The sequence below is a fragment of the Scomber japonicus genome, chromosome 17 (genome assembly GCF_027409825.1).
Source record: "Scomber japonicus isolate fScoJap1 chromosome 17, fScoJap1.pri, whole genome shotgun sequence".
Lineage (NCBI taxonomy): Eukaryota > Metazoa > Chordata > Actinopteri > Scombriformes > Scombridae > Scomber > Scomber japonicus.
In genome coordinates, this window is record NC_070594.1 from 25,328,883 (window position 1) to 25,349,369 (window position 20,487).

General features: G+C 41.0%; 1 protein-coding gene across 3 annotated transcripts in view; it reads right to left on the reverse strand.

Annotated features, from left to right (window-relative positions):
- Window positions 1-417: 417 nt before the first annotated feature.
- fynb (FYN proto-oncogene, Src family tyrosine kinase b) overlaps window positions 418-20,487 on the reverse strand; it is a 75,128-nt gene continuing 55,058 nt past the window's right edge. Inside the window, exons 5-14 of one of the 3 annotated variants that reach the window (XM_053336507.1) lie at window positions 20,173-20,271; window positions 18,336-18,439; window positions 17,767-17,916; window positions 12,594-12,758; window positions 12,093-12,248; window positions 9,983-10,162; window positions 8,092-8,168; window positions 5,569-5,722; window positions 2,880-3,011; window positions 418-2,189 (exon numbers count right to left, since the gene is read on the reverse strand). In XM_053336507.1, the coding sequence (XP_053192482.1) occupies window positions 1,981-2,189; window positions 2,880-3,011; window positions 5,569-5,722; window positions 8,092-8,168; window positions 9,983-10,162; window positions 12,093-12,248; window positions 12,594-12,758; window positions 17,767-17,916; window positions 18,336-18,439; window positions 20,173-20,271 (1,426 nt within the window). In that variant the 3' untranslated portion in view covers window positions 418-1,980. The remainder of the gene's footprint in view (window positions 2,190-2,879; window positions 3,012-5,568; window positions 5,723-8,091; window positions 8,169-9,982; window positions 10,163-12,092; window positions 12,249-12,593; window positions 12,759-17,766; window positions 17,917-18,335; window positions 18,440-20,172; window positions 20,272-20,487) is intronic. The other 2 variants (XM_053336505.1, XM_053336504.1) reach the window with 2 other exon arrangements.

A 20,487-nucleotide genomic window follows, 5' to 3' on the forward strand; every position in this document is an offset into this window, starting at 1 on the left:
ATTTATTATGAGCAGAAATTCATGCAGTTATACAGATAATTATTTTTGTTGGAGGTTTCTCTGTGGATAGAAAACATTTACAACTCCATTTAAACTATTATGTAACTCTAACTATGCATTGCACAGATGTGAATGTGTAGAAAAATTGTATTAGGCCATGAATGGAGGAAATAATTAATAAAATATGCTAATATTCAACTAATTATAGCTGAGTGAAGCACAAACGTAAATGAAATGAAAGCTATTGATTTGCAGCCTCATGAATTTACAAACTTTAAAGTTAGTCTAATCTTTTTCTTCTCTGTGTCTTGTAAGGAGTCTTAAAGAAACACACACACACAAATGCACACACCCAAGCACCAACATGTCTTCAAACACACAAACACAACACAGCATGTAGAAAAGAAGTGTCTTGGAAAGAGTGTAAAATGTTTATTGTTCTTTTCTGAAATTCAAACGCCAAATCACTGAATTAACAAAACAAGTTATGTTAAAAAATGGAAATGAAAGATATAAAGGAGGGAAGTTAGCGACACTTAAAAACCATTTAGCTGTACAACTGAAAAAAAAATGCAGGGTTTCCATGAGCCATGAAACCATTTAAGTTAAGACCAGATCTCAGAGGGGGTCAGTGTGCCCCCCCTCATCCCCCCCACTGCAGGGCCCGCTTCAATTCACATTCAGTTCAGCTCATGCAGACAGGTTTCACATCATCATCACTTTCTCTTCTGCATGGAGTGGACTGGGACATGAATTGGACTCTGAACATACAGTATGGCTGACTTTTAAAGGAGCACTTTGACAGGGTTAAATAAAAACAAATACTGATAGAATACGAGTTTGTCAGTAAAACATAAAATAAGAGATAAGTCTAGAGGTGAGGTTGGTCTGGGTTGAGCTTGCAGGTGGGCGGCCTGCAGGCTTAGGCGCAGGATGTGCAGGAGAGGAGGAAAATGTCACCGTGGATGCTGAACTTCCCCCGAAAACAAGATGATGACGCTGAGGAGCCTGGGAAGGAACAGCTCAGATAAAAACATACATACTCTCTTCTTAAATTAAACTCCTCCCGTCTTTGTTCCGGCAAAACTAAACAAAAACAAAACACTCTCGGTAGAAAGACAGAAACATTTCCACCCACATTTTTCTGAAAATCTTTAAAGCGAGGAGGGATATGTTCAAAATCCGTTCGCGCTCGACTGTAATTTACAAAATGTGACGTATATATCGTTTGTAAAAGAATGTCGCGGGCTAACAGCTAGCGCTCTGAGAGAAAAGAACAGGAGGCTGATGATGGAGGACTGTGTCATGCACGTCTGAAGAAGCCTCTGCAATATACTATCAACTGAGGAGTCAAGAATAAAGCAATCAGGTTGAGGGTGATTTTTTTTTATACAAGATGGAAAATGGAGAAAAAAAAAATACTGAGGCTTCCAATCGGATTTCTAGAAAAATCAAACTTACACGTCAGGTGCTCGTCTGTGAAATGGTTCTCTTCCTTTCGCCTCTGTCGTTGTCGTCATTATTATTATTATTATTTTTGTGCAGGAGAAAATAAAATCTGAACAGAAGCAAACAAATAAACTAAAACAAGCCTTTCTTATTTACATTGAATACAGGCATTTCATTGCATTGACTCCCACCAGTCCTCCTCCCTCCGTAGAAACTTCCCCAATAGTTGCATTTGCAGAGTTCAGACACCAGGGGGCGTGCTGGAGACTGAGGGTCGTGTTTTTTTTTAGGAGGGGGTTGGTTGGTTGGTTGGTTGGTTGGTTGGTTGGTGGAATTGAGATGCTCAGGTTGAGCCGAGGAAGCTGTACACATCCTTAAAATAAAAACCTGGCTGGGAACTCTCCAGAGTTTGTTTTTTTATTTAAATTTCTTTTTCGACAGCACTGTTTCGGCCAGTCCCGTACCAGCCAAGCCGACCCCCACCCTCACAGAGAGGGGAGGGTCTGGAAGGAGGAAAGGGGGGGGGGGGGTTTAGAGGTTGTCCCCAGGCTGGTACTGAGGCTCGGTGGCTGTGAAGTAGTCCTCCAAGAAGGCCTGCAGGTACTCAAATGTGGGCCGCTCCTCTGCGTCTTTCTTCCAGCACTGCAGCATGAGCTCATGGAGGGAGATGGGGCAGTCCTGGGGGCACGGCATCCTGTAGCCTCGCTCCACCTGCTCCAGCACCTCACGGTTGTTCATGCCTGGAAAATCAAAGACAAATAGAGGGGTGGGTAAAAGTGCCGGAGGCGGGGGGTGGGGGTCTCTTACACAGATCAATACGACAGCTCCAACGCTTTGATTTTTGCCGTAGTGACCTACAACGCAAACAGACAACGGGGCTTTAAAATCCTGCCGCTATCCATGTAAATCTGCTAAAGCTATTTAATTGAGTAGCTGAGGTTTTAAAAGAGGCTTCTCTATCTGCTTTGTCAAAAAACACAAACCCAGTGGTGGCTTTAGAAAGCTGCTTACACATCTGTTAGCATGATGCTGCTCCCCTAGCTCATTACGTTCTAACCCTCCTCACCTTCTCCCTCAGGCACGAGCGGCCCACTACACCCATCTGGACAAACATGTGTTCCCCGCCTCCCTTTGCACGGAGCTCTGTTTAGCCTCCCCCTCTTCTCTTATTTCTCTTTTTGTTTCCAAGTTGTCCCACAGGCGAGCTGCAGTAATTAAGGGTTATCTCACATTCTGGCAGGGAATCGAAGGTTACCCAAGCATTAAAGAAGCTTTTACTCCCATAAACAGCAGGAGGGGCCGCCAGTTGTCATAGACAAAGCTATGTGTGCTTTGGTAACAACTCTCTCTGCTTATCGAGCCACTTTATCGACGCGTCCCGAGCATGTCCTCGAAGTGAAAGCCTGGTTTAACCCTTCGTCCCTCCTCACCTGGGTAAGGCACCCGACCCTTGGTGACCAGCTCCGTGAGCAGGATGCCAAACGACCACACATCAGACTTGATAGTGAACTTCCCGTACAGCGCGGCCTCCGGAGCGGTCCACTTGATGGGGAACTTTGCGCCTGTAGTGGGATGAGATGATGATTAACTGGTGATCTGTCTATCTATCTATCTATCTATCTATCTATCTATCTATCTATCTATCTATCTATCTATCTATCCATCTATCCATCCATCCATCCATCCATCCATCCATCCATCCATCCATGCAATGTTTTAGCTGCTTTTACTATGTACTATTTAGACTACTTTAAAATGATTTTTATTTTTATTTTCTATCTTATATTACAGTAATGTTTCCATTTCTTTCTTTTTTAACATTGCTCTATGCTCCTTTTAATGTGAAGCACTCATATGTCATTTATTTTGTTATAAAGCATTTTGAGCTGCATTTCTTGTATGAAAGGTGCAAATAAACTTATCATTATTATTATTAATGTTAACACACATGTATGTCATTTTAAGAATTTCTAACAATTTCAACACAAATGATTATTCAAAGCAGAGCAGCGTTACACATCTTAAAACATCTGGAGGGGATCTTTAAAGAAAGAAATGCTCCAATGTAGCATTTACTAACAGTATATGAACAGTTAATAAATACTTACTATAATATAGTTATAAGCACACTTAAGTATTTATTACAGTATTAATTACCCTATAATTCCACCTGTATGTCATGAGTGGATGCTGGATTATAAACAGTATTATAAAATATATCTTCATATATGAAGGTAGAATTTTTGACAAATACTGTATATTAAATACAAAATGTTTTTATATCTGCATACAGCTATCTTACAGTGTGTATAAATGATTTATTAAATGTTACATACTGCTTGATTTGAAATAAAACAAATAAACTGTACCAACCCAGTCATGTCAGTATAAATCCATTAAACTCCTGCAGTGTGAAATGTTTATAGACTCATTTCTTGGCTCAGTTATGTTCATCATCGAGCAGACAGTTATGTGTTTTATTCTGCAGGGGTGGATCTGTCTAATTGCTGATATTTCAACACTTTAAGCACTTGGTGTGTTTATCTATCTCAATCAGTGCATCTGTGTCTATTCTGGGAAGTGTGCTGTCATTGTTAAAGGAGTGTTGTGTGATTTGTTACTAGCTTTGTTGATTTCTCATTGAGGGAATGTTTCTTTCACTGCATGCTTTCCATTTCTAAGCAGAGTCTCCAACAAGAGTTTTATAATGTCTGAGAAAGTAACCCTGATGATGTCATCAAGGTTATCTTAGTTTGGGATACTTGGATGCTTGTTAGTAGCTGGGAGTGTGGAGTTTGAAGGAGAAATGTTGTTTAATGGCATTACGGGAAATGTAGGATTTAGCATTGTTGGTGCTTTACTCATACTAGAAACTAAAAGTCAAGATTTATTAACTGCAGCTTCAATTTTTAAATCTGTCCCCTAACTTTATGTCAACTTTTAATGTGCTTTTATGTGCTGGGATAGAAGTGTGTTTTGCATTAGTAATAGCTCATTTTCATTCTGCTCAACATCTATTCACTCCAAAAACCCAAAGAAGTGCAGACAAGCTCTTTCACAGAGTATTTTAGGCCTACTTAGTGGAAAATTGAAGGGGGAAAATCAGGGTTCAGGAGGTTAATCACACGTACAAACCCTTTTACAAAGCGGGGTTATGTTAGGCTGAATGCTAATTTACAACATCTGGCAGCTTAAAAGAGGCCTGATAGTCAGCGCTTTGATATGACTTTTAAAAGCAAAGTGAAACAACGGGCAGAGCTAGAAAAACATGTGCTGCACAACTATTTAATATGTCACAGGGAGAATAAAGAATGATGACGGCACTGCTGAGCAATCATAAACTGTATTAACAGGAACAGCCGTCATGAGCTCCAACGAACCAACAGGGAGATGACTGACACACTTACAGAAAACAGGGTGTAGACACACACTGGTTAGTGGAGCTGGACTTTATATGAACCAGTTTGAAACAGGTTAAACTTTCAACTCAAGATCCACTTACTCGATTTCCTCCAGAGCTCTCAACCACATATCATGGCCTTCACCTTTCCACTCATATAATCCAACTGTCATATATTGTGACCTAAGACACTTAAGTAGCTTGTCACATGCGGACAACTGGACCAACCCAATCTGATGATGAAGGCCATGTGATGTAGCTGAAAGCCCCAGAAGTAATCAAGTAAGTGGACCTCGAGTTGAGAATTCTTTGTCAAACTCCCATTTTCATAGTCAAAAATGAACTTTTCTTCGATCAGCTGACCGACAAATGTTCCAAAACACTGTGACGAGCTTCAGTGGTCAGAGTTTGAGTCTCGGTCCCTCCTGTGCTTTAAATGTCATATCAAATCTTTCTGTTTTCTCTCCCTGCTCCTCTGTGGGGCCGGTCGGGGAGTGTCGCTGCACTGAGCAAACACTTGGAGCTGACTCTGATTATGGCTTCACTGCTAACTACTTGCTCAACATTTTGATGTGAGGGCGTGTTGCAAATGACGTGGCCTGCTGGGAAAATTCCCTCTATGATCTAATGCAGCCATACATGATGACTCTGTGTGTGTGTGTGTGTGTGTGTGAGTGGGAGCATTAAGTACATGTATGGAGAAGAGAGTGAGGCCCCACCTTGCCGAGCTGTGTATTCGTTGTCTTCGATGAGCCTGGCCAGGCCGAAGTCGGCGATCTTACACACCAGGTTGTCTCCGACCAGGATGTTGGCTGAGCGCAGGTCTCTGTGGATGTAGTTCATCCTCTCGATGTAGGCCATGCCTGCTGCTACCTGCAAAACAGCACAGCGACAGAAACGATCATCATCTCTGTGATCAGGGCTGAGAACAGAAGAAGATTCACTGTCAAAATGCTGCTGCTCAGCTCTTGACGAATTCTAGAAAAAGAGATCATGTTTCACTACTCCTCCATTCCCTCCATCGGTTGTCTGTGAGTTTGAAAATTGATTTTAAAACCGTAACCCTACCCTGTAAGGTCCTTTACAGGGTCAGGCCCCAAGCTATATGATGGATGTACTGGTGCCCTATGAGCCTCAAGCCTTTTCAGTTCAGGCACTTAAGTTGTAGATCTTACTGCATGACTATCTCAAGCAAGCAGGATCAGTTTCATCTTTTAAATCACTTCTTAAGACCCACTTTTAATAGTTTTTACTGAATATATCCCTCATCCCCATCCCATCTATACCCTCCTTTTTAAATGTTTTTAAATTCTATTATTTAAATTCTATATTTTCTCTCTATTTCCTGCCTTTGTTTTGTTGGTTTTACTGTTATTTTCTGCTTGTTTTCCATCCATGTCAGAAGTAGGCAGTTTTATTTTATTGAAAACACTTTGTTTTGAAAGTTATTATTATTATAATTATTATTATTATCATCATAATTGGTATCTCAGCCTTGTACCCTGACAGTGATGTGTGATTTTCTTCCATCTGAGCTCATGTAGTGTAAACTTTAAATTAAAAGCTGGTTCTCAATTAATGGACAACATGATGTACTAGAACACAATGCTAATTTAACTAAAAACTGAGTGATGTTTCTCTTTGTAACAGAGACACTTTTCAATCTTACACTTTTTTCTCCACAATCTTTTCTTCTACTTTCAACTTTTTTGCAATTTCTGTTCAGCTACCGTCAGAAAAACGTATCACTTTCTGCATGATGTGATCAGGTATATCGATACGGTACGGCAGAGAGTGATGGAGTCAGCCCAAGACATCAATGGAGCAGCCCTCCCATCTCTGCAGCATATCTGACAGCACAGAGACCCCACTCAAAGACCCCACCCACCACCTGCACCACCCCTTCACACTCCTGCTGTTTGAAATGCAGGACCTCAAAGCTCAAGGACAGTTTTTAGCCTGAGGCCATAAGGCTAATAAACACCTCCAAGCCACCATCCCTCCCACCCTCCCACCCTCCCCACATAACCAAACAAAGGACTTAATGCAGCTTTGCACACACTGAACATTTTGTACATGTTGTTTGTCCTTTTTTATGCTGCTATCAACTGTTATCACCTAGTCTACGTCAGTGTGTATGGATGTATGTGAGTGGTGGGTGGATATTAATGTGTGTGCTACAAATATGTTTTAAATACATTATCAAATGTGGTTTCTACTGTATATTTTAAATAGTCATTGATGGCAGCAGGTGGATACATAACAAACTCAGAATTTCATTGCACTGACAATAAAGCAGGTGTCCTTTCTTTGAATCCTTGAATATTATTCACATTAAAAGCTTCATCTGGATTGTCCTCTCTGGAGACTCTATTTCTGTGTCCTTCAGGTTGATTGTCCTAATTTAAAACATCTGTCCTAGTTAATATAAACATCAGTCAGATGATTGGTGGATTTTATGCTGAAGAAAGAAGTTTGTTGGAACATTACTCTTTAAATGTTGAAATAAATGATTGTGTCAGAGTTAGGAGTGTTTAGCTTTCACTTTAAAAAAAATCTATGTCTGCCAGTGAGCTAGCAGCTGCATTAAATTTTTCTTTCGTTTCTCAAATGAAAGGCCTGTCAGAAAAGGGAAACGATTACGCTCACTGAGCCACTGGAGGGATTTTAATGTGAAACTTTGGAGCAGAATGTGTTGAGTTTCATGAATTGAAGCTTAACAGCAAATATAAAATCTATAGAAAGGATGACATTTAAATATTTTGGAAATGAAAATGAGTATGACAGATCAGAAACGGTTATTTTATAATATAGAAATATTATATAGAAATAAAGATTTTTGTCTAATATAAACTGGTTTATCAAAAGATGTGTTCTCTGAGAATTGACTGTATCAGCAAGGTTTTAAGTATTAAATACAAAAGATACAAAAGTATCTGAAAAGTAAATGAAAACTCAGGTGTACAAATAAAACATGAAGTAAATACCCAGCCAGCATGTCCATGTGGGCCCCACATGGGTTAAATGTGGGCTACGTGGGTGCTGAGTAGGTAGGGCTTGAACTGGGAAAATATGGTTTCAGTAACATGGACCCCACATGTGAAGCCCATGTGGGCAGGTGGGGCCACCATGGGAACTGCAGACAAACCTACTTGGGGCCCATATTTGCAGCTCAAATGTAACCCTTATTGGGCCCACATGGACATGCTGGCTGGAGAGCACCTGCTTTGATCTAGGTATACCTGTGCAGCCATGTCCACCAGGTTAGGCAGCTTCAGCCCCCGACCTTCTCCATCCTTCAAGAAGTCCAGCAGGCTTCCTACAGTAGACATAAACAGATATGAGTCCATCTACACATACAATCAACAAAGACACAAACTGTACATCCTACATCCATCAGTGAATCAGTGGTACCCTCCTGCTGCCAGCCTCTACAGGAACTGTCTGTGTTTCATTCATTACAAACCACACACAACGAGCTGACAGATGAATGTTTTGGGAGACTTGTAATATATCTTCTCATTTCTACTTCGTATCATCAACAATAATGACAGTTACAGGATAAACAGGATGGAAAACTTGACGATCACCACAAAACACTTTGACATCGGCGATATTTCACCCTGGTTTGTCTTTTTTGAAAACACATTCTTCTATCTAACACAGTGGGCTGACCTAGATGTGGCATCCTCTGCATGCAACAGACACAGCGATGCACATCAAAGTTTCCATTCTTGTGTTCTCTGGTGTTTAATGTGCATCCACAGCCCTTTCTTGTGGGGTTTCTAAAATTCCAGTGTTTTTTTTTTTGTTTGGAGGATTGTTTTGGAGGCATTAATCATCTTCAGTCTCTTTGAAACAAAGGCTTTACCATAGAAAACACAGTTACTGCTACTCTGACTGAAATAGAACAAAAAAACAATTCAATTAAAATACGTTTTGCAATGTTCACTTGTGAACAGTGTTATATACATGTGAACACAACACACCATCAACAGGCACACATAGAGAACAAGGCTGTATGTTTAGACCTTTGCAGTTGATTCAAATTTGACTCATGTGGCATTAAACGGAAGAGCTGGTGGTGTGTACTGGTCAGTCAGTTCTTCTATTGAACAATATATTTCAACACCTACATTTACTTTGGATCTCCAGAGGAAGACTTGAAATGATTTTGGAGTTCCTCTGAATCTTTCCCTCTTCCTACCGACCTACCAACTATATTCCAAACACTCCACAAGTTTTCTTCTAGAACCAACTAGGCCCAATCAGGTCAAATTTCGACAGGTTAATGGTGTCTCAAATAAAATGTTGCCGTTGCACATTTACGGGAAATGACAATTAGCTAGTTAGCAAGCTAGAGTTAAGATGCTAGTGTTAGCAAGCTGGCGTTAGCATTCACGTTATCATTCATGGTACTAAATCATTATAGACTGCTAAATTAACCCAATAACCCTACTGATGGCATGTGTGACAACAGTATAGTGGTGCTTAGTGCAAAAAACACATGTATAATTTACATTTGTATAATGCAGCAACCTCCTCGGCCGCCAGTTCCACTGTGAAAACTGTTCCCTTCCCTTCTGCTAAGCAACCAATATGGTGACCATTGAGGGTGAGAAGTGTTCATAGTTCCACACTCAACTTTTTGACCATTTTGAGTGCACCATCAAGGTACGTAGCGCACTGCATTTATCCATACTTCTCAGTGTGTACGCACTTACGTACTCAAAATTGTAAGTACAGAAGTATAATTACAACAACATGTGAGACACAGCAACAGTTTCAGGCCTTTAATATAAGGGGTATAAGGGCTGTTAGTTAAAAACGGTTACATCAAGAAGCTGCTAATGGGGCTTTAGTCTTTCAGTCATGCATCAATTTTACACTTTAACATGAGTTTCTACAGCTGTGTTTTCTCTTTGATAAAATAGAGGGGTTTGACTAAAAATAGAGAGGTTAAAAATAATAAATACAAGTATTATAAAATTAAGTATATGCAACTGCATGACAAAAAGTGCCAAAACACAAGGGGTCTGAATGTTTCTGCAAAGAGCTGCACGGATGCCTGTTAATGAGCAGTGTGTTCATATATGTGTATGACTATGTGTGTGTGTGTGTGTGTTCATCTACCTTTGCCCATGTACTCTGTGACGATGTAAATGGGCTCCTCAGACACCACGGCGTAGAGCTGCACCAGCTTGTCATGGCGGAGTTTCTTCATGATCTGAGCCTCCTCCAGGAAGGACTCAGGGGACATGGTGCCAGGCTTCAGAGTCTTTACCGCCACCTTAGTGGTGCCATTCCACGTTCCTGGCACACGCACAAACACAGCGGCATCAGTACAGTAAGTCATAGTCTAATGACATCAGTTCAAAGCCAGACTTGACAACCCCACTGTCTAACCTGAAGAGATGATTGGCAGGTAAGGGGCAACTGCACTTAAAAACAAGGGCACAAGTCTTACTTTGAAATGACAATGAGGTAAACATGCAACACAGAATGAGATCAGGAGACGGTATGAGAATCAGCTCTAATTCTCATACACAGAGGTTGTGCTGAAGGATAATTAAATGGGTATGAGATTTAGACTGGACCTTAATTTGAAATGGCTTTTAAAAGCCAGGAGAGGGATCCAGCAGAGCTTTGAGAACCACAATACTCCGACACGGGAGCAGATAATCCTTTGTAGGATAAGCTTTTCACTGGTTGCACGCCAGTTACTGTTACACAGCACGGCTACACCACCAATGTGCACTGCCTCAAGCTACAGTGTCAGAGCACACATAATAAGATATGGATCACTGTAATCACTCCAATAAAGAAGTGCTCCATTTATCTCATTCTGTCACAGTAATGGATGCAGGAATATTAGTAGTGACCCAAAGGGACGACAGAGCCCATCAGCTAACACTTGGTCTGCATGTGTTTGTTGGGTTTGGGGGGGGGTGGGGGTTAAGAGTTAGCTCATAAATCAGAGTAAGCTTCTTCGGTAATGCAGCTGTGCATGCATTTTTGGAAGTTGGGACAAGCGGGTGATGGTCACCTGCTGGGTGGAGATGGAATAGGATCCCAGATGCTGGGTGTCATCTGGGAGAAGCCCTATCCCCAGTATCTGTCCAGCTGGAATATGATCAGAATGCACACCCTCTTGTTGTAACAAAACGGCCAAAATATAAATTAGTAGTAATGCACTAAAAGATAAATATAAATTAAAAAATAAATAATAAATTATTTAACTGTTACTGTTCAGGGACAAATTTTACTCTTTTTTTTGAGTGCTGTAATTTCAGCCAGACTTTTCCTAATCCTAACCCACAGCATACAAAAATGGGAATAAAACGCATTTGTTTTGTAATTTTTCTGCAACTGATACACATTTTTATATATGCGAATGTCCAAATTTGACCTGTGTTTAAAAAAAAAAAAAAGAAATCAGCACTCAAACATGTTGAATTTGCTATCTGACAGCTTCATTAATGATTAATCAAGCATTATTATTAAACATTATTTTAAGTTTTTATTTCAGATTTCCTTTTTCTAAAGTCAGTTTTCAGTTCACAATGGAATTGTCTGTAATTACATTTATGGTGATCTTTTAGCATGTTGTTTTTCCCATTGGTGTATGTATGTGTTGTGTGCAATGTTATGGGATATGTGCAATACTGTTATGTAATTGCTGTTGGGATGGTATGGCTGGTGATGTTTTGTCTGTTGTCATTGTGGCTGTCAAGGTATTTATGGTGCAGTTGTCCAAGACAAATTTCCCTAAGCGGGACAATAAAGTATATTGTATTGTATTGTATATTTAACAGTGTGTCTTATAACAAACTGCGCCCCTCAGCTAATGTAAAGCAGCAGCTCATCTCTTAGAAAGACTGCTGCTAAATTTAAAGTCTAACTCAAATCACTGTCACAAAAATAAGATGTGTAAAATACTTTTTATAACTACTGAAAGGCAGAGAAAGGCCTTCAGGTGGGACGGTGCATGTACATGAATGACAGCAGAGACAGTAAGTACATAGAAACACAATATAAAACCATGTGTAACTATGGTAACTGTAGCTTCATTAAGCAACATTTGTCTGTCTGTCAATGTGGGATTTTGTTAAGTCTGTAGTTCATTATGTGTTGTGTCTCTGTCACTGTCACTGTTAGCCAATGAGAGAACGCCTTGAAGGCATTACATAAATACCGTTTCAAGTACTTTGACTGGCTGTGGTCAGCATTGAGGGCTTCTTACCGTAAAACACATCAGCAAAACATCCCGTCCCAAGCTTTACTTCCAACTCAAGTGCGTCTCTGCTGATCTCCCACGCATCATGACTCAAGCCCATAGTGTCAGGGATGTAGTTCACACACACGCCCGTTAAATGAAAGCACAAACCATCCGCACTCTCTACAGGGGAGGGAAGGCAAGGCACACAGGGTTAACTACGGGGAGAGGCACATGCAATGAGGGACATGGAAGGAGGCCATCTTTAGACTGTGAGAGCAGAGTCTCCTGACACACTGGATGTTTTTCCACATGATTTTTGGAGGAGGGGGTCATGAAACCGGGAGTATTTCCCTGGCAACATCCCCAAACTGAGAATTATCAAAATTTCCTGCCCCATTTTCCTCATTTGATCCCCTCCCAGGTCGGATTATTATCTCATGTTTTGGAGTTGGTGTGGTGTCTCTGCTGGCTCAGTGTGGACCCTTTCCATGTGGCCTCTTCTTCCAGAGTCGACTGGATCCGTACCCATCCAAACCTCCCCAAACTGCCCGTTCCCAAGACGCTTGATGAGCTGCAGCGACTCCCGCGGAATCTCCCACACGTCTTTGGTTTTGACAGACAGGTCTGCTAGGCGGGGCATCCCTTTGTGGCAGGGAACCACTAAGCGACAGCAGAGCCCCGCGGCTCGGTCTGCACATGGCGCACAACGAGGCACAAATAAGAGCAAAAAAGAGAGACGTACAGAGAGTTAGCAAAGCATCCGGCAAGACAGAGAGAGAGAGAGAGAAAGAGAGAGAGAGTGGAAAGCAGAGGATTCTCAAAGCAACACAACATGTAGGACAACACAGCAGAGTAAACATCACAGCTGGAAATCAATTCTTTTCTGTCTACTTCCTGATGGCAGGCAGGGGTGTTCTAGGTCAGAGGATCCAGCAGTAATCAGTCTAATGTGCTCTCCCTGATCCTTACTGATCATCACATCAACCAGAGTGCTGCTTGCATGTACACATTTCAGCACAAGGTCCAGCAGCCAGTGAGGCAGAGGTGCTTTCACAGTTCTAACACCTTAAAGGGGACCCCCCCCCCCCTCTACTTCTAACATCTACATCAGCTTTCTCATCATGTGAAGTACTACTCAGCCAATGAAGACAGTTCTTTAATATCTGCCGGGGCTCTGAAGGAGCTTTGTCAAGTCTGCAAAAAATAAGCCTGATGAAACAAGCCTTTGTGGCATGTCATTTCCTGTCCTCTCTCTTATGTCAACTTGATCATAAAGGCATGATGTGAAATAAAAACTCCTGAAAACAAACAAACAACAACAACAAAGGGGGCAATTATTACCCATCCAGCATGTCCATGTGGGCCCCATAAGGGTTACATTTGGCCTGCAAATATGGGTACCACGTGGGTTTGTCTGCAGTTTCCATGGTGGCCCCACCTATATCTGCCCATATGGGCTTCAAGTGGGCTCTGACTGGACTTCAGGTGGGGCCCAACTGGGTGAGTTACACAATGTAGGCCCCAAATGGGATCAGAATGGACCTTAAATGGGGCCCATTTAGCCAACCCACATGGGCTTCACATGTGGGGCCCAAATTTCTGAAATAATATGGGGCCCATACAATTTGTCCTGTTTATGCCCATGCCCACTTAGCCCACTTACATCCCTTATGGGGCTCATACAGTTAGCCCATGTGGGCTTTAACTGTGTGGGGTCCACATGGACATGCTAGCTGGATAGACATGGAGCCACTATAGAGGTACTTTATATAAATTGTAGGATCCAGTGTTTTTGTAGAGAAGAGTCTAGCTGCAGCAGGACACATCAGATTCAGATTGAGATCATTTATTGTAGCCTTAGGTAAATTTGCTTTACAGTGAGTGAGTCATCTCATGTTGTTATGCCCACACACTACTGTACCATATGCAAAAGAAAGTTAAGGAATCCTGATTTAGTCTGGATGTCTGAAGGTAATACTGTACATTGTGTTGGCTTTTTAATGAGGAGATTAGGTGAGATGTACAAATTGCATTGTGGCTATGACAGAGTACGCTGTATTCTTAATACATTTGCAGTATGTAAGTGGAATCTTTTGAAATGTCTTGTAGTAAAGATTCACTATTTTTCTTTATTTATTTCACTTCCCTTTTTCTCCTTTGTTTCTCACTAACTGGCTGTTTTGTTCACCCTCTGTCACCCCTAATTGTCCTAATTAAATTCACCTGGTCCACTCAAGACTTGTTTAAAGACTACACTCCCTCGCTCTCTTTCCACCCTCCACCATATGGGTGGCAGACCTGGTAAGAGGTTTTATCATCTTTTGTTTATAGCTTATTCTATGTACATCATTTATCTTTTTTAAGACAAGGGGGATAATTTGATTTGTATAAATTTAATCTTGTATTTGTTTCTTTCAGACTTGGAGACCCATGTGTTTCTCCTAATTATAATAAAATGTTAGTTAAGGCATGATCTTCTTGCTGTGGTGAAACAGCCCTCCAGTAAAAGTAACTCATGCCTCTGAAAGTATGAGTACAGGTCACAGAAGAAGTGTAGGCTCTATGTTATGGCTCACTTTGGCTAATGGCATCTACAACCCGCCTCTGCTTTACGATAATGATGGTAAATTATGTAAAGAGATAGCTCGGGCCGTCCGTCACTCTTCTGGGAAATGTACATGGACACAGTTGTGGTTAAACATAAAGACTGGGGTTTTATGCACCATGAGAAGCATTAACAGTCTGTGTCCTAATGCTTGTTTAGGCAGCTGAGTGGTACTCCAGCTGCTTCCATTTCGATCGGCTCTGCTCGCCGTCACTTTAGTTGACGACACCGTGTTGTCTGTGTCATGAAATCAAACATCTCTAGCTTTTACTCAGGAGGAAGCTCTTGTGTTTGCCGTGTCATTGATTAAGCCAGTGGATTAGGGCAGAGTTTCCGTTGTTACCTCCAAGCTGATATCTAGAAAAAAAAAACCCTACCACCACCACCCCTGCGCACATCCTAATACTAAAGGGAACAAGTGACCCCCCTCCCTCTCTGCCGCCAGTGATAAGACTCCAGGTTGATTGCATGGGGCAGTAAAGACGAGATAAAGGCCTTGTGTGTCACCTATGGGAGTGCTCAACCTGCAACCCTGCCATCAAAGCCCATCTGGGCTGCTTTCCTGCTGCCTCAGCTGCTCCACTTAGGCATCGATAGAGCCCCTCTGTTCACTCTGCTGGCTGTCATAAAACTTATCAATATGTGGACTGTATCTACACAGCAAGCTTCAAAACAGACAGTGCTTATTAGAAAGACTTGGCAGCTTAAAATGAGGAATTTTGATTTATAAAGCTTTGACCAGAGTTAATAAGTTGAAACCGTCACATGACGGCTAATTTCATATTAAAGAGTGTCAGTGATCGATCTTTGCATTGTGATACAGTCTATGGCAGGTCAATTTATTCAACCTCTTCAACTAGATTTTGTCTTACTCTCTGTTTTGGTTTCTTCATATTGATCATTCATTAATGTGTGATTAGTGACAGTTTTGTAATCAATAACTCAACTTGACCAGTATAAATTTCCAACCTTAGCTCCCCCTAGTGTCTGTTTAAAAAGTGGCACTCATCTGACCTGGAGCAAATGAATGAATGAATGAGTTGAAAGCAACACATACACTGCTTGAATTATCACTGGGATTGTCTATATTTCTACAGAGGAAATCCCCATATTGTCTAAATACACTGAGAGATGCTGTAATCACATAAATGCTTTAAAGCTGGACTTTTGCTGAGCAGCAGTGGCTGTGTCCACAAGAGGCAAAGACAGGATGATGGTGCATCTAATTTCCAAAGATTCTTTTTACTCCGTTGCTTTAAAGACATCATCATTGAGCAATCTGAAACTGAGCAGAAGCAAGAAACAACAGAAATGTCTACGAATGAGGAAGTATGTTTACTTATTGTTTTACTTTAGTAATAGTGTTTGTGTAATGGTGTAATGCTAACATATAGTGTAGTGTACCTAAGGAAGGCCATATCCACCAGGAAAAATGAAATGTTAAGAATATAAAAAATACTCATGGTAACTCAATATTATGATTTAGTGAGTAAGTCAGATGTTGACACTAATTTTTAATTTGCTATTCATAATTTATTAAGTTATTTCATTACTTACTATAACAATTTTGTATTGGTAAGTCATAATTTTTAATAACTATTTCACTAGAATTGTGATTAGAATTTTTATATAATAAGTCCAAATTAAGAACTCATTATTTTCTTTTATTGGCAGAAATAGGCTTCCATATATAATAGTAGAACATATAGAGACGAGTCATAAACTGACACAGTAATGTCAGTTAAATAATATTTAACTCAAACATGTAAATTACTGTTCATACCAGAAATGAATGAATTCAACTTTTCATTTTTAAGAAGAAGATTATGTTATATGTTCATCTAAAAGTGACATAGCCTTTCTTTACATATGACTGGCATTAAGATGTGCAGCCTTGCTGATTCTCAAGGCCACGTGCTGTTTCTTCCTCATTTAAAAAAAGATGACAAATAGAAGAAAGCAGAAAGCAATAAAAAAAGCACGAGCACTGAAAACAGTCAAGGTTATTTGTGACGGTGTGCTGTCGGCTCCGTACGTCATCTAGAATGGTGATAAAACGTAGAGGGACGGTTAATGTGCCATGACACAAACACATATAGAAAATCCATGGTGTTGATTTTAGGACTTAAATGTCAATATGTCAATGTGCCAACTGGAGCACGACAGGGAAAATATCCTTTTCACAGAGAGAGAGAGAGAGGGAGTCAATGAACGAGTTATAAAACAGAACAGACGCAAGAGAACAGATGAGATCACAGACTCAAACACACATCATTACTCAAAGATGGAGAATAAAAAAAAAAACTGTGGAGATGCAGAGAGAGAAAGAATGAGTAAGACTAAACCAATTATCGTTGTCTCGTCCTGTAAATCTGATAATCAAATATGTGTGTTAGCGGCACAGATGCTAGGGTCATCTCCTGACAGCACACACATCTGGATGAGCTCACAGTGATGCAAAGTGAAAGTCTGACACACTAACTCCCTGTGCTCAAGAAGGATGCTTCCACTCTCACTGCAACCTGATTTGAACTGCCCACTGCTCAGTTGTGCTGCATTTAAATAGATACATGTATGTATAATAAGGGAGCAAATGTATCCAATCTGCCACAGATACAAGTTGGTCTGTGCTGTGTGTATGACTGATTTAATGAGACACAAATAAGACAGAAGTGCTTATAAACAGGATATTAGTACAACTTTCACACTGTTGACATGTGTGACAGTCATCTTGGATTTTGAGGTCAGGCTGTTGAGGCTCTTCCAACCTTCATTAGAAATATGATTCCGGTTGAAATTTCTGACTGGGAACTCAGATATTCTGACTTCCGAGTACAGCTGGAATGCAACATATGTTTACAAGTACTCCTGTCTGTATTTAAGCCCATGTTCTTCAGCTACTATCCTGAAAATTACCCAAAATGTACCAAAATACACCCTAACATGTACTAGAATATGCTTTAAATCCTTAAATTAATCTCAATAAACCTTAATCTCAAACAGATTACCTAAAATAAAAAGATACCTACAATTAATAACCTAACCGAGAACACACACAAAAGCAGTGTAAATGTCACTGTGAAGCTTTTATACCTGAGTAGTGCTGAACCAGCTGCTGCAGCGTGTCAAACTGAGCTCTGGTAGTGATGTAGTAGCCGCCACTATCCAGTTTGCGGATCTTATAATGTTTGACGTGATCGCCTTTGACATCGTCCCAGTCCCGTATGGACAAGGAGAAGGCACCTGTGGGGAGAGATGAAGGTTTGAGTTGGATTCATTTAAACAATACAAACTTATGGACAAAAATCTAATCAAAAACAAAAGGATGATTTAAATTAGGAGACATTTGATTTCATAATGGAGATTAAGACTAATAACATAACAATCCAGTGCTCACTTTAGGAAACAATTCAGTCTTCATGTAAACAGTATTGAGGTTCTGTATCCAGCCGGAGCTGACACACTGCTGCAGTTCAGATAAAGCCATGAGGGAAATATCAGAGCTCACAAAACCTCCAAAGGTCCTACTGCACTTGTAATTACACCATCAGACTGATGTGAATGGACTCTCCCTGCTTGTAGTAAATCTGACAAACACACACTCTTACACACACACCCACAGTCTCACAGGTTGATGGTGTGAGTGTGTCTGTGGTTTTTACCCTTTGTGGTTTCACTCTCCCGGATGAGGTAAGTGCCCCGAGGGTTGCCAGTGGACAGCAGCTGCCTCTCTGCATCCTTACGGCCCAGTTTACCAAAGTACCAGCTGCAAGCAGAGGAGACAGTGTGTTAACTCAAACAGTAGACTTAGTAGACCAGGATGAAAGAGGTTTTCCTCTCTGTAATCATTCCTCCTGTTCATACTGACTATTAAAAGATCTCCTTCAAATGTGCTTTCAATGTAAAGTGATGGAGGACAAAATCCACAGTGTGTCCACACAGTCATTTAAAAGTAGATGCTTCATATTAGCTTCAGATCAACTTTTAAGTCCATGTTTACACAGGAGGAGGACTGTGGACTTAGCCCTCCATCACTTCTATTGTGCATTATGAAGGGATCTTCTAATGGTCAGTATGAACAGGAGGAATGATTACAGCTAGAAAAACACACTTAATGCTCATTTGAGCTGCTGACTGTTATTTTAAGACAGACTTGAAAACCTGTGAACTGGTCCTTTAACATCATCTGCACACAGATAAACCACTGTGTTGCTCTGAGTGACCCTAAAACACATGAATGACACGAAATGTACTACTACTACAAAAATGTGGTGACTTTAGAGACAGTAACTGTGCCAACTGTAACTGTATTTAGTTTTAGATGTACAGCTGTTTGCGTTATAATGAATGTGCTGCAGCATTGTAGCACTGTAGTAATTATCTTTACTCTAACCCAGCAGCTAGCCTGTCATACAGACTGTAACAGTCATGGCCTGCTGCCTTCTTCCATGCAGACCTGTGCATAAATAAGTGTTTAGTCACGGTCTATAACTTGAATAAAAAAACCCCCAAAAAACAACTTAATTCGTAGCAGAGGAAAGAGAAATTTCCAATAATGATGATTTGTTTACAACGGAGAAAAACCCAAACGGAAAAAACAATAATCCACTGAAGTAAAACTTAAAAAAAAAACACTGAAAGTTTAACCTTTGCCTGTCACATTGAACTTAACTGCACACCGAGAGGAAAGAAAACACACAGGAAATGTGAGCGATACAACACCGACGTGTGTTTCACAGTCTTTGACGGAGGTATCTGTGCTGATAACTGGAGCTGAACCCACACCTCCTCTCTGTTTTTAATCCCAGCATGCACCAGTCGACTCATAATGAGATGCAACCTCGCTGAGAACTGACTGAATCTTTATTCAAACACCTTATTTTGGTAAATGGGTCTGGGCGGGGGCGGTGGTAGTTCAGATCTAAGCAGCAGATGATGAAAAAACTTCATACACTTGCTGAGTGTGTGTGTGTGTGTGTGTGTGTGTGTGTGTGTGTGTGTGTGTGTATTGTTTTTTCCCCCCAGTTCCATTCGTCAAATGTGTGAAACTCAATGGTTTAGAGGCTCTTTCTAACTGTGGCCACCCATGCTAAAAATCTATGCACTCAATGAACTGTGAATTTAAAAAAAAGCCTGCAACAAGTATAGGCCTATATTTACCTCTTACCCACAGTCTGGCATTTTAAATTCCAAACCCATCTCTTTATAGTGTCACATAAATGTTATCAGGCTAATAGAAACGTCTACTCTGTGGGGAAACTGCTGAAGCTGTGGGATGACGATGACTTTTCCTCCTGAATTTCTTCCTTCAGAAGGTTAACTTTGCACATGTGCGGCTGTCAGTCTGCGGCCTTTGTGTCCAGTAATCTGCAGCTACTTCAGAGCACATTCCAGATGAAAGACACCAACGTGCCCTGCGCCAGTGTACCCTGGGTCTCTGAGGAGCATTCACACACACTCTCACACACAAACACACACACACACACACACTCTACTCACTCTTCGGCCTGGATGGAGTCCACCGGAGCCACGTAATTACTGGGAATGTAGCCGCTGCCACCGGTGGTGAGCGAACGAGCATCCCACCAGTCCCCTTCACTGAAAGAGAGAAGATGGAAAAGAGCACAAAAAACAGAAAAGGCGTATTAATACACTATATTTCATACGGGCTGACATGCTGCCTGCCTCTGAACACATCAAAGTAGAGCTCCAGTTGGACTAATACCGCCCATGTGGAAAACACATAGCATCACGTGAGTAGAAAACAACATGTGGCTCTAGCAGGCAGTTTGGGTTTGTTTAGCCCTGCAGCAA